Source organism: Rattus norvegicus, chromosome 7, assembly GCF_036323735.1.
Source record: "Rattus norvegicus strain BN/NHsdMcwi chromosome 7, GRCr8, whole genome shotgun sequence".
NCBI classification, from domain to species: domain Eukaryota; kingdom Metazoa; phylum Chordata; class Mammalia; order Rodentia; family Muridae; genus Rattus; species Rattus norvegicus.
The window spans coordinates 6,051,334-6,066,487 of NC_086025.1; the positions used below are offsets into that span (position 1 = coordinate 6,051,334).

A 15,154-nucleotide genomic window follows, 5' to 3' on the forward strand; every position below is an offset into this window, starting at 1 on the left:
TGTTTTTCCTTTAGCTGCAAGAGTTCATAAAGTACACTCCAAAAATAAATTTTAGTAAACTATACAACAGTATTAATTGTGCTTTAGTTAATATACACACTACCCATTGGTTATCTAAATTTATTTATCCTATATGACTACAAATTTATACTCTTTGAATGTATTAGGATTACATTGACTATGTTATAAATATAAAAAATGTATAGTGCTAGTCTACTCATGCATACATTTTATAATAATATCTAGCTTTACAGAGGAGAAATGGCCGTCTTAACATCTGTAACATCATAGATATATATGACAATATGGTAAGAAAATAAACCAGATACACATAACAAGTGTGTCTCTTTATTAGCAAAGTGGATTTCTTTTTTTTTTAAATCTATTTAGGAAATGTCTTCAGAAGCAGAGAGTATTATGAGAAATTCCACAGCAGTGACCAATTTTATACTTCTTGGACTGACAAATGATCCACGGTGGCAGTTTGTGGTTTTCACATTTCTTCTTGTTACCTACCTGCTAAGTTTGACTGGGAACCTCATCATTATCATCCTCACACTTTCAGATGTCCATCTGATGACACCAATGTATTTCTTCCTTCGTAATTTCTCACTCTTAGAAATATCATTCACATCAGTCTGCATCCCTAGGTTCCTTGTCACTATTGTGACAGGAGACAGAACTATTTCCTACAATGGTTGTGTGGCTCAGCTATTCTTTTTCATTTTCTTGGGAGTGACAGAATTTTACCTTCTGGCTGCCATGTCCTATGATCGTTATGTGGCCATCTGCAAACCTCTTCACTACACAACAATCATGAGCAACCGTGTGTGCATTCTTCTTGTCTTTAGCTCATGGTTTGCAGGATTCCTGATTATCTTTCCACCAATTATCCTTCTGCTACAGTTAGATTTCTGTGCCTCAAACATAATTGATCACTTTATCTGTGACTCTTCTCCAATTTTGCAGCTTTCTTGTTCAAATTCTCACTTTCTAGAACTCATGGCATTTCTGTTAGCTGTAATAACACTCATGGTCACCTTGACATTAATTATTCTTTCCTACACAAATATTATCAGAACAATTCTGAGAATTCCTTCTACTAATCAAAGAAAAAAGGCCTTTTCAACCTGTTCCTCTCATATGATAGTTGTCTCCCTCTCTTATGGCAGCTGCATCTTCATGTACATTAAGCCTTCTGCAAGGGAGAGGGTGACTTTAAGCAAAGGAGTAGCTGTGCTCAACACTTCAGTGGCTCCTCTCCTGAACCCCTTCATCTATACACTGAGGAACCAGCAAGTAAAACAAGCCTTCAAAACTATGATTCAGAGGATACTGTTTTCCTTAAAGAAATTTACATGACCGTAAGGAAAGTGGACCTCTGAAGACAGAGCTGAATGAAAACCTCTGCCCTTCTCTACGTAGACTCTTTCCAAACACCTAGTAAAAGTTTTATACTTACTAATAAGATGGAACAAAAGAGAATAAATATAAAAATAAGGTAAAATATTTTGGTTTCTAAATTTATTTTTCTAAGGAAAATATAAATAAAAGTAGGAAATTACTATTCTTTTTATTCTTTGATACTATTTCTTAAATAACAATTATTCAAATGAAAATGACTTTATATCTACTAATCATATTTTAAGTATAAAAATTATATTCTCTAAGGGTCCCTTGTTGTCCTGATTTTAGTTTCAGATTATTTCTACTTGTACATTTGTAATTTCTGCTACCATACTCCCAAAGGAACAGAAAGTGTTGACATGAGAGGAATGACGAAGTGCTGACTTTCTATTTACCATCCTGGAATTTGTGAATGGTATTTACTAATATCTTTGATATTTTCTGTTCAATATGCAATGATGACTTTCATTCTTCCATTGAATCCTTTACAGAAGTTTCCTTCCCCACACTTGTAGTCAAGATAATGACTTTTGTAAGTAGCCAAGCAAATGAAACAGTGTTCCAAAGTTGGTCCTCTATTAATGAGTCCCTCAACTCCTGTGTTTCATTAAGGAGATTAATTGCCTTGGGATGGAAGATATGAGTCTGACTAGGTACTGGCTAAGATTTTTACCTTCTTTTTTAAAGCTGATCTAAATTGTCAGCTAATGCAATGATCTCTACATATTTCCTATGTGAGTTAAAGAAATAATTATTCTCACAAACAAGAACAATCAGAAGCTCTGATTATTTTACTTCTCTCACATTAAATGATATACACGTTATTCAAATATATTTTAAACTAGTGGTGTTATGAAACAAATTATGTAATGTTTATTTGATTATAATTTTTAGAGTCAATTGATTAAAAAATGAAATTATGTAAATTGATTTTGTAGGATATAGAAAGTAAGCAGAAATGTAAAATGAAAATTCAAAGTGTGAAAAAACTGGAAAGATTAAGTAAATGAATATAAACAATAGGCAAAGAGGAAAGACTATTTGAAACAGAAAAAGATAAATGGAAAGTAAGAGTCTAAGGCAAAAATTATACTCTTGATTAGCAAACATTATCTGATGATTTCAACTCCAATTTTCAAATAGGAAAAAAAAACACAGACAAACTGCTGTTCTACACAAGCTAAAACTGCCTGGATTCATGTATAAAGAAGTATTTCCTTTTTTCTCCTATTATTTTCTATTTAGAGATTTGTAACAATTTGAAAAAGCTACATATTAGATAATATATGCTTGTCTTGTAGATACTGATAAAAATTTGAGTAATATTGCTTATGTGATTTTTACTTATATTCCATTATCTTATCTTAATGATTATAATTTTTCCAGCCAAATACACTGTTGTTATGAATCCAAGGAATACAGATTTGCACATTCACAAATTTATTTAGATGCTAGTATCTTTTGTCACTTTCTGCATTAAATACAAATAAAATAGTTATTTAAAATAACACATAAGGTTATTGAAATGTATGTATACATGCACTTAGAGGGCACATTGTGGCTCCATTCAAAGAGAAGGAAAATAAAAGAAAACTCAAAGATGTATAACATTGACTATAGTCAACTCTGTGTTTGTACATAATTTCTGTCATGTTTCTACTTCAGTCAGCACAAGTATTGACAAATATTTCTAAAAAGTCTATTTTTCTCTCAAAAGTAATAGGCTATTCCAATAATTTATTGTTGTAGTAAAAGTGATCTTTTACTTCTTACTTTATCTTATTATTCACTATATGTAATCTATACAATAAACAAAATTACATATCAGCAAGGGCTTTAGAAGCTGGGAAAATGACTCAGTTTGTAAAGTGTTTTTCATTCAATCATGAAGATGGGTGTTTGGATCCAGATATTTGTGTGAAAAGCAAGGTGTGATTGTGTGCACCAGGATGTATGTCATACGGAGGTAGATATAGGAGGAATCTTCCTGGAAATGATGAGTTCCAGGTTTAGTGAGAAAATGTGCCTTAAACAATATAATCAAAAGCAATACAGGAACACACCAAACATTTACTTTTGGACTACATACACACAAACACACACACACACACACACACACACACACACACACACAAACACAGACACGTGAATGTATGCCCTACACACAGGCAAGCATGCACTATATAAACATACATGATCAGGCATTTGTTTTATCAGCAACACTTTCTGATAAAATTATGTTACCAGCAATTTATTAAGAGTTAGTCTTTGGAGAGTCAGCTGTTATGCATAGGGTTTTGACTTTATGGCAGCACAAAATACGCACGTATGAAAGACACAACCCCCAATGTAGAGGAATGCCAGGGCATTGAGGTTGAGTGAGTGGGTAAGAAAGGGAGCATCCTCATAGATGCGGGTTAGGGGGTATAGAAGAGGAGGGAAATGGAGTAATATTTGAAATATAAATATATAAAATATCCAAGAAAAATAAAATTAAAAAATAATAATTGAAAAAGAAAGACAAAGCCTAGTGGTGCAAACCTAAAAGACAGATTTTTATCATCAAGATCCCTGCTGTCATTATTCACCACACCAACAAGACTATACTATAATGACAACAGGTTATAACTGTGAAGTAAAAGTAGACTTATTTACTCTGAGAACGTGTTCTTACAGAAGGTAAATCAACAAGAGGGACAAAAGAAAGAACTGGATTATATGTAAGAGTCTAGTACATTATTCCCCTGCTACTCCATCACCAAATACAGTAACTAATAAAATATGTTCTGATTTCAACAAAACAATCACAAACATCACAAAAGATATCATCACCAGAGCCAGACATAAAATAGGGAATGGAGCTCTTTGACTAGGAATTTAAAACTACAGTTAATACTTGTTAAATATATTGAATGATTAAAATGGCAGAGACTCTGATGGGAAAATCAGATAGAATGTAATTAACTGTTAACCACTCTAAGTAGAGAAATGAAAACTAAAAGAAGGAATCAAATGGAGATTCTAGAAATTAAAAGCAATTATAAACGAAGAATGCCTTTAATAGGCAAACTGTTTATAGGCAGAAAGCAATGAGTCAGTAATTCCTAAAGAGAAGCACAGTAGAAATCTACCAAATAAAATTTTTAAACAAAAAAGTAATGTTTAATTAACAAAGCAGAGCTTCTAAAAATGATTACCCAGTTTCATGCTAATGTCTCAGGTGTCAGGTCCCCAGTATGATTTTGGGAAAGAAGAGACACAGCTCAAACATAACAAGTTTTGCAGCATGGATGACAGTTTTGTGATTATTTGGCACTTATTTTCTCCTTTAAAACTCTTTCTAAGGACAGACCTTATAGATCTTCTTTTCAATATGACACATGTCATATTTCTTTAAATAATTAAATTACCATATTGATAAAGAAAATAAAAAATTTCAAAAGTTTCAATCTGAGAAGGGGAAAATTTGCAAAAATTGTCAATCAAAAATTCAATTTATGACAGAAATGGAAACATGAGTTCAAGAAACTTTGAGTAGAGCACACACTAAAACTAGATGTATTTTAATTACAATAATGAGTGTCACATTCAAAATAAGAAAAATGTATAAAATTTGTAGGGAGAATATCGTCTTTTTTATTAACTTGAGTAAATCTTATTTTCATTTAGAATGTTATTCTCTTTCACGATTCCGGGCCAACATCCCCCTAACCCTCCCTCTCTCCATTTTTTTTTATTATTATTAACTTGAGTATGTCTTATATACATTTTGAGTGTTATTCCCTTTCCAGTTTCCGGGCAAATATCCCCCTCCCCCCTCCCCTTCCTTATGGGTGTTCCCCTCCCCACCCCCCCATTGCCGACCTCCCCCAAACAGTCTAGTTCACTGGGGGTTCAGTCTTAGCAAGACCCAAGGCTTCCCCTTCCACTGGTGCTATTACTAGGATATTCATTGCTACCTATGAGGTCAGAGTCCACGGACAGTCCATGTATAGTTTTTAGGTAGTGGCTTACTCCCTGGAAGCTCTGGTAGCTTGGCATTGTTGTACATATGGGGTCTCGAGCCCCTTCAAGCTCTTCCAGTTCTTTCTCTGATTCCTTCAACGGGGGTCCTATTCTCAGTTCAGTGGTTTGCTGCTGGCATTCGCCTCTGTATTTGCTGTATTCTGGCTGTGTCTCTCAGGAGCGATCTACATCCAGGTCCTGTCTGTCTGCACTTCTTTGCTTCATCCATCTTGTCTAATTGGGTGGCTGTATATGTATGGGACACATGTGGGGCAGGCTCTGAATGGGTCTTCTTCAGTCTCTGTTTTAATCTTTGCCTCTCTCTTCCCTGCCCATACCTAAACATAGTAAAAGCCACATAAAGCAAACCAGTTGCTAACATTAAACTGAATGGAGAGAACCTTGAAGCAATCCCACTAAAATCAGGAACTAGACAAGTCTGCCCACTCTCTCCCTACTTATTCAATATAGTTCTCGAAGTTCTAGCCAGAGCAATCAGAAAACAAAAGGAGGTCAAGGGGACACAGATCGGAAAAGAAGAAGTCAAAATATGACTATTTGCAGATGATATGATAGTATATTTAAGTGATCCCAAAAGTTCCACCAGAGAACTACTAAAGCTGATAAACAACTTCAGCAAAGTGGCTGGGTATAAAATTAACTCAAATAAATCAGTAGCCTTCCTCTATACAAAAGAGAAACAAGCCGAGAAAGAAATTAGGGAAACGACACCCTTCATAATAGACACAAATAATATAAAGTACCTCTGTGTGACTTTAACCAAGCAAGTAAAAGATTTGTACAATATGAACTTCAAGACACTGAAGAAAGAAATTGAAGAAGACCTCAGAAGATGGAAAGATCTCCCATGCTCATGGATTGGCAGGATTAATATAATAAAAATGGCCATTTTACCAAAAGCGATCTACAGATTAAATGCAATCCCCATCAAAATACCAATCCATTTCTTCAAAGAGTTAGACAGAACAATTTGCAAATTCATCTGGAATAACAAAAAACCCAGGATAGCTAAAACTATCCTCAAAATAAAAAGGACTTCAGGGGGAATCACTATCCCTGAATTAGCAGTATTACAGAGCAATAGTGATAAAAAACTGCATGGTATTGGTACAGAGACAGACAGATAGACAAATGGAATAGAATTGAAGACCCAGAAATGAACTCACACACCTATGGGCACTTGATTTTTGACAAAGGAGAAAAAACCATCCAATGGAAAAAACATAGCATTTTCACCAAATGGTGCTGGTTCAACTGGAGGTCAACATGTAGAAGAATGCATATCGATCCATGCTTATCACCCTGTACAAAGCTTAAGTCCAAGTGCATCACTGACCTCCACATCAAACCAGACACACTCAAACTAATAGAAGAAAAACTAGGGAAGCATCTGGAACACATGGGCACTGGAAAAAATTTCCTGAACAAAACACCAATGGTTTATGCTCTAAAATCAAGTATCGACAAATGGGATCTCATAAAACTGCAAAGCTTCTGTAAGGCAAAGGCCACTGTGGTTAGGACAAAGTGGCAACCAAAAGATTGGGAAAAGATCTTTACCAATCCTACAACAGATAGAGGCCTTATATCCAAAATATACAAAGAACTCAAGAAGTTAGACCGTAGGGAGACAAATAACCCTATTGAAAAATGGGGTTCAGAGCTAAACAAACAATTCACAGCTGAGGAATGCCGAATGGCTGAGAAAAACCTAAAGAAATGTTCAACATCTTTAGGCATAAGGGAAATGCAAATCAAAACAACCCTGAGATTTCACCTCACAACAGTAAGAATGGCTAAGATCAAAAACTCAGGTGACAGCAAATGCTGGCGAGGATGCGGAGAAAGAGGAACACTCCTCCATTGTTGGTGGGGTTGCAGACTGGTACAAACATTCTGGAAATCAGTCTGGAGGTTCCTCAGAAAATTGGATATTGAACTGCCTGAGGATCCAGCTATACCTCTCTTGGGCATATACCCAAAAGATGCCCCAACATATAAAAAAGACATGTGCTCCACTATGTTCATCGCAGCCTTATTTATAATAGCCAGAAGCAGGAAAGAACCCAGATGCCCTTCAACAGAGGAATGGATACAGAAAACGTGGTTCTAGAGCTTTTAGGTGTGCTGTCAAGCTGCTGACATATGCTCTTTCCTGTTTCTTTCTGCAGGCACTCAGCGCTATGAGTTTTCCTCTTAGCACAGTTTTCATTGTGTCCCATAAGTTTGGGTATGTTGTACCTTCATTTTCATTAAATTCTAAAAAGTTTTTAATTTCTTTCTTTATTTCTTCTTTGACCAGGTTATCACTCAGTAGAGCATTGTACAATTTCCACTTATATGTGGGCATTCCTCCCTTATTGTTATTGAAGACCAGTTTTAGGCTGTGGTGGTCTGATAGCATGCATGGGATTATTTCTATCTTTCTGTACCTGTTGAGGCCCGTTTTTTGACCAATTATATGGTCAGTTTTGGAGAAAGTACCATGAGGAGCTGAGAAGAAGGTATATCCTTTTGCTTTAGGATAGAATGTTTTATAAATATCTGTTAAGTCCATTTGGTTCATGACTTCTCTTAGGCTGTCTACGTCTCTGTTTAATTTCTGTTTCCATGATCTGTCCATTGATGATAGTGGGGTGTTGAAATCTCCTACTATTATTGTGTGAGGTGCAATGTGTGTTATGAGTTTTAGTAACGTTTCTTTTACGTATGTAGGTGCCCTTGTATTTGGGTCATAGATATTTAGGATTGAGAGTTCATCTTGGTGGATTTTTCCTTTGATAAATATGAAGTGTCCTTCCTTATCTTTTTTGATGAATTTTAGTTGAAAATTGATTTTTTTTTTTTGATATTAGAATGGCTACTCCAGCTTGCTTCTTCTGACCATTTGCTTGGAAAGTTTTTTTCCAGCCTTTCACTCTGAGGTACTTTCTGTCTTTTTCTCTGAGGTGTGTTTCCTGTAGCCAGCAGAATGCAGGGTCCTCGTTGCATATCCAGTTTGTTAACTTATGTCTTTTTATTGGGGAGTTGAGGCCATTGATGTTGAGAGATATTAAGGAATAGTGATTATTGGATCCTGTTATATTCATAGATGGATGTGAGGTTATGTTTGTGTGCTTTTCTTCTCTTTGTTTTGTTGCCAAGACGATTAGTTTCTTGCTTCTTCTAGGGTATAGCTTGCCTCCTTATGTTGGGCTTTACCCTTTATTATCCTTTGTAGTGCTGGATTTGTAGAAAGATATTGTGTAAATTTGGTTTTGTCATGGAATGTCTTGGTATCTCCATCTATGTTTATTGAGAGTTTTGCAGGATACAGTAACCTGGGCTGGCATTTGTGTTCTCTTAGGGTCTTTATGACATCAGTCCAGGATCTTCTGGCCTTCATAGTTTCTGGCGAAAAGTCTGGTGTAGTTCTGATAGGTCTGCCTTTATATGTTACTTGACCTTTTTCCCTTACTGCTTTTAATATTCTTTCTTTATTTTGTGCGTTTGATGTTTTGACTATTATGTGATAGGAGGAGTTTCTTTTCGGGGTCCAATCTATTTGGAGTGCTGTAGGTTTCTTTTATGCCTATGGGTATCACTTATTTTAGGTTAGGGAAGTTTTCTTCTATGATTTTGTTGAAGATATTTCCTGGACCTTTGAGCTGGGAGTCTTCACTCTCTTCTATACCTATTATCCTTATGTTTGATCTTCTCCTTGAGTCCTGGATTTCCTGTATGTTTTTGACCAGTAGCTTTTTCCACTTTACATTATCTTTGACAGTTGAGCCAATGATTTCTATGGAATCTTCTGCTCCTGTGATTCTCTCTTCCATCTCTTGTATTCTGTTGGTGAAGCTTGTATCTACAGCTCCTTGTCTCTTCTTTTGTTTTTTTTATATCCAGGGTTGTTTCCATGTGTTCTTTCTTGATTGCTTCTATTTCCATTTTTAATTCCTTCAACTGTTTGATTGTGTTTTCCTGGAATTCTTTCAGGGATTTTTGTGATTCCTCTCTGTAGGCATCTACTTATTTATTAATGTTTTCCTGTGTTTCTCTAAGGGAGTTCTTCATATCTTTCTTGAAGTCCTCCAGCATCATGATCAAATATGATTTTGAAACTAGATCTTGCTTTTCTGGTGTGTTTGGATATTCCGTGTTTGCTTTGGTGGGAGAATTGGGCTCCGATGACGCCATGTAGTCTTGTTTTCTGTTGCTTGGTTTCCTGTGCTTGCCTCTCGCCATCAGATTATCTCTAGTGTTAATTTGTTCTGCTATTTCTGACAGTGGCTAGACTGTCCTATAAGCCTGTGTGTCAGGAGTGCTTTAGACCTGTTTTCCTGTTTTCTTTCAGCCAGTTATGGGGACAGAGTGTTCTGCTTTCCGGCGTGTAGTTTTTCCTCTCTACAGGTCTTCAGCTGTTCCTGTGGGCCTGTGTCTTGAGTTCACCAGGCAGGTCACTTGCAGCAGTAAAGTTGGTCTTCCCTGTGGTCCTGAGTCTCAAGTTCGCTCGAGGGGTGCTGCCCAGGAGCTCTCTGCAGCGGCAGCAACCAGGAAGATCTGTGCCGCCCTTTCCGTGAGCTTCTGTGCACCAGGGTTCCAGATGGCATTTGGTGTTTTCCTCTGGCGTCCGAGATGTGTGCAGAGTGCAGTCTCTTCTGGTTTCCCAGGCGTGTCTGCCTCTCTGAAGGTTTAGCTCTCCCTCCCATGGGATTTGTGTGCAGAGAACTGTTTATCCGGTCTATTCCTTCAGGTTCCGGCGGTGTCTCATGCGCAGGGGTCCTGCCGCTCCTGGACCCTCCCACACGGGAACCCAGAGGCCTTATGCAGTTTCCTCTTGGGCCAGGGATGTGGGCAGGGGTGGGCAGTGTTGGTGGTCCCTTCTGCTCTGCAGCTCAGGAGTGCCCACCTGACCAGGCGGTGAGGTCTCTCTCCCACGGGGTCTGGAAGCAGAGAGCTGCTGTGGGCGGGGATCCATGGGTGTGGGACTCCCGGTAAACACAGGAAGTGCCCGGTCCTAGAGGAATTCTGCCTCTGTGTGTCCCGAATTCACCAGGCAGGTCTCTTGCAGCAGAAAAGTTGGTCTTACCTGTGGTCCTGAGGCTCAAGTTTGCTCTCGGGGTGCTGCCCAGGAGCTCTCTGTGGCGGCAGCAACCAGGAAGATCTGCGTCGCCGTTTCCGGGAGCTTCAGTGCATCAGGATTCCAGATGGCGTTTGGTCCCCCTCTCCTTCTTTATCGGTGTTCCCCTTCCCATCCTCCCTCCATTACCGCCCTCCCCCCAACAGTCACATTCACTAGGGGTTCAGTTCTACCAAGGGCTTCCCCTTCCACTGGTGCTCTTACTAGTCTATTCATTACTGCCTATGAGGTCAGAATTAAGGGTCAGTCCATGTATAGCTTTTGGGTAGTGGCTTAGTCCCTGGAAGCGTTAGTTGCTTGGCATTGTTGTTCATAAGGGGTCTCGAGTCCCTTCAAGTTCTTCCAGTCCTTTCTCTGATTCCTTCAATGGGGGTCTTGTTCTCAGTTCAGTGGTTTGCTGATGGCATTCGCCTATGTATTTGCTGTCTTCTGGGTGTGTCTCTCAGGAGAGACCTACATCCAGGCTCCTGTCGGCCTGTGCTTCTTTGCTTCATCCATCTTATCTAATTGGGTGGCTGTATATGTATTGGCCACATGTGGGGCAGGCTCTGAATGGGTGTTCTTTCTGCCTCTGTTTTAATCTTTGCCTCTCTATTCCCTGCCAAGGGTATTCTTGTTCCCCTTTTAAAGAAGGAGTGAAGCATTCACATTTTGAACATCCATCTTGAGTTTCATGTGTTCTGTACATCTAGGGTAATTCAAGCATTTGGGCTAATAGCCACTTATCAATGAGTGCATACCATGTGTGTTTTTCTGTGATTGGGTTACCTCAATTAGGATGTTATTTTCCAGTTCCAACCATTTGCCTATGAATTTCATAAAGTCATTGTTTTTGATTGCTGAGTAATATTCCATTGTGTAGATTTACCACATTTTCTGTATCGATTCCTCTGTTGAAGGGCATCTGGGCTCTTTCCAGCTTCTGGCTATTATAAATAAGGCTGCTATGAACATAGTTGAGCACGTGTCTTTTTTACATGTTGGGGAATCTTTTGGGTATATGCCCAAGAAAGTTATAACTGGATCCTCAGGTAGTTCAATGTCCAATTTTCTGAGGAACCTCCAGACTGATATCCAGAATGGTTGTACCAGTCTACAATCCCACCAACAATGGAGGAGTGTTCCTCTTTCTCCGCATCATCGCCAGCATTTGCTGTCACCTGAGTTTTTGATCTTAGCCATTCTCACTGGTGTGAGGTGAAATCTCAGGGTTGTTTTGATTTGCATTGTAGGGAGAATAGCTGATAAGCATCACGTATCAATAAAAATACTTATGGCCAATAAGCTGAGGCAGCAAATCAGAGGCAAGACATCTAGCAGGGGTAGAGAGACTTCTAGGAAATAGAGAATCAGGAGATTCACCCTGAGATTGAGAAAATCATGGTCCTATGAAATTGAGGACCCAAAACCAGCCACATGGCAGAACATAGAACAAAATAATTTTCTTTTTCTTTTTTTTTTTTTTTGGTTCTTTTTTTTTCAGAGCTGGGGACCGAACCCAGGTCCTTGCGCTTCCTAGGTAAGCGCTCTTCCACTGAGCTAAAGCCCCAGCCCCAATTTTCTTCTTTTAAATTAAGGTATTAAGGTAAGTAAAATGTGTGCTAGAGGTGGAACAGAGTCAAAGCTATTGGTGTCAACAAGTATTAATAAAGAGAAATCTCAGACTTGGCAATTCAAGGAACTTTGGCTAAAATGCAGTTATGGGAATGACAGGTTTTTAAAAAAAGGTAAATTCAAAGCATATTTTAATGAGAAAATGCATAAAAAGTAAAATGTAAAGTTGAAAAAGAGAGGCCACTAAGTTCTATTTATTTATACTGTATGTTGGAACTCCTGAATAGCCATTTAAAAGGTGAAATATATATGATTATTGGGGCCTCTGGGGCTCCCTCAGTCTTTTCCCCCTGATGAGCCTTCCTGATGCATGTAGAAACTTTTGTTTTTTCATGCAAAAAAAAAATCTTTGTCTTTTGTTTTTAAGAAAATAACATCTTAGACTTTGCTGTTCGGCAAATGGGCAGTAACACCATTGAGTCATTTCCTGTTTTTATCCTGAGAGTATAAAATTGGTTTTGCATTTCCATATTACTGTTTCTATCCTGAGAATGTAAACTTGCTTTTCCACTGTGTTTCTGGGCTTTTTCTACCTGGTGGACTTGGTGTATATATTCTGTGAACGTCATTAAGCTTTGGCATTCTCGTAGCATGAATCCCCCTAGTGTGTGTCTGATGTTAAATTCCCCAGACCTATGCCTGGTTCTTGGGACTGTGGCAAAGTGGGTGCCTTCATATGATATATTAGGATTGGTGATAAAAGAAACCAAATAAATTTACTATTAAGAATGTAAAATAAATATTCAAAATAAGTTTAAAATTACAAACATAGGCAATATGAATTATTTAAAAATTTCATTAAATGTGACTAATTTTTCCATATCAATTAAAAGACAGATTAAAAAGGAATTAAAAAAACATAATATCAAAAACTAAATTTATATACAAAAACACAATTAGATTAAAATTAAAGGGACAGACAGCCCAACGTGGAGTATATAGTACAAACCTGGGGGCAGAAAAGATCTAAGATCCTGAGATGGTAGATTGCTATAAGGAAACATTGTCTTCTGGAAACAGTAGGGACACTGAAAGGACACTATAAAGATGATACAACAGGAATGTTTCACCTTGTACAAGATCTGTTCATATCTAAAACAGACCATATCCCTGTATGTAGAGAGGAGTGTCTACTGAAAATTGAGCACTGCTAGGAGAGAAAGAGTCAACTTTATATAAAAGTCTCGGCCCTTATAATTCTCTGTGACTCTGACAGAAGAGCACTTACCCAAGATTATTTGCTGAGCATAAATTGACTGATGGGAAAAAAATTCAAAAAGCTGAATAGGAAGGTAAGAGGTGGTGGATCTGGAAAATGGGGGGGAAGGATGAATATGATCAAAAAACATTGAACAAACTTCTCAACAAATTATTTTACAAGGAGGAGGAAGGAGTTGGGGAAGATAAAGATCAGGGGATAAAGTGTTTGTATAGGATTTAGGAAGCCTCGAGTTCTAGTGTATTGTGGTTTACATATGAAATCCATTCACTTGAGAGACAGAGGCAGGAGAACAAGAAGTTCAAAATCATTCTCCGCTGTACAGGAAACAAGTTGAGACAAAGTTTTTCAACAAAATATTAGTAAATCAAAGTGAACAGTACCTAAATATCTATACTTTACATATTTAGTCTTAACTATACTAAATAATTTGTAAATTAAGACATGTATCACATCACCAACCTCAAAAATTTGAAAAATAAAAAATATTTTATCAAGTAGAGCATTCTTTTCAGAAGATTTTTTTTTATTTTCTTATTTAATTTTTTTTCAGACATGAAAAATTTTACAGACTGCAAATGTTACAGGAATATATATATATATATATATATATATATATATATATATATATATACATGTATGAAAGAACAATTAATAAAAATGAGGCCATGAATTAGAAAGAGAACAAGGAGGTATGTGTGCAAGGGTTTGGTTGGAGGAAAGAAAATAGAGAAGTGATGTAATTATAATCCTAAAACTAAAAGAATAAAAAGTTTATAGGGAAGGGGAAGCATAATAAATATATGCTAGTTTAAAACATTACAATTTTTAATTGAAAATGTAAGAAAGAATATGTTGTTGGAGATTGGTTCTAGTGTTTTGAGCTAATCCATTCCCTCAAATTGGGAATATGTGTGTCCTAATGCTGACAGTCTTTGTACCCAATTGTTTTCTGATAGATCAATAAAGATCCAACTGCCAGTGGCTGGGCAGGTAGACTGAGGCAGGACCTTTGGATTTGTGAGGTATAGGAACAGGAAGAAAGGAAGGCAGAGATCTTCATGGAAGGGAAGTGTTAAGACCAGACCTAAAGGCCTACCAAAATGTGAGAATCAGGGAAAGTGGTCACACTGGCCACTTCCCCAATTATGTTTGGCATAGCAGAGAAGAAACAGAGATTTTAAAAGATGTTAACTTAGGACTAATGGGGAGTGTTTGCTAGCAGCAGGGAGGATTATAACTGCCCAACCTTTGAGTTAGTCAAGAAATGTATAACTAACTGCTTTGTGTGTGTGTGTGTGTGTGTGTGTGTGTGTGTGTGTGTGTGTGTGTGTTAGTCATGAATCCAGAGGGCTCTGGAGGTGGCAGGGTACAGGAACTGCCCGGAGGAGCATTAAAGCACTTTAACTACAGCCACAAAATATAATTAGAATAAAACATTCCCAAAGCTCCCAGAGATTAAAACACCAAGCAGAGTACACACGGGGGAACCCATGGCTCCAGCTGGATGTGTAGCAGAGGATGGAATTATTGGGCATCACTGGGAGGGGAGGCCCTTGGTCCTGTGGAGGCTCCATGACCCAGTGTCAGGTAATGCTAGGGTGCTGAGGCAGGTGCAGGAGGGTGGGTGGAGGAGTCCCTCATGGAAGCAGAGGAAGGAGGAATAGGGTAGTGGGTTTGGGAAAGGAAAACAGTGAAGAGAGAATTACATCTGAAATGTAAATAAATAAAATAACTAATAAAAATGAAAAAAATTATAGATTTAA

At 37.7% G+C, this 15,154-nt stretch overlaps 1 protein-coding gene across 1 annotated transcript; it reads left to right on the forward strand.

Annotated features, from left to right (window-relative positions):
• Positions 1 to 417: 417 nt before the first annotated feature.
• On the forward strand, positions 418 to 1,362 carry Or6c75 (olfactory receptor family 6 subfamily C member 75). Its single transcript, NM_001000699.1, has one exon. It carries the CDS (start codon positions 418 to 420, stop codon positions 1,360 to 1,362), a length of 945 nt encoding a protein of 314 aa, NP_001000699.1.
• The last annotated feature ends 13,792 nt before the right edge of the window (positions 1,363 to 15,154 follow it).

Excerpts from the sequence above, each read along its gene's own strand:
- Or6c75 (NM_001000699.1), top strand. The coding sequence starts at position 418 with ATGAGAAATTCCACAGCAGTGACCAATTTTATACTTCTTGGACTGACA.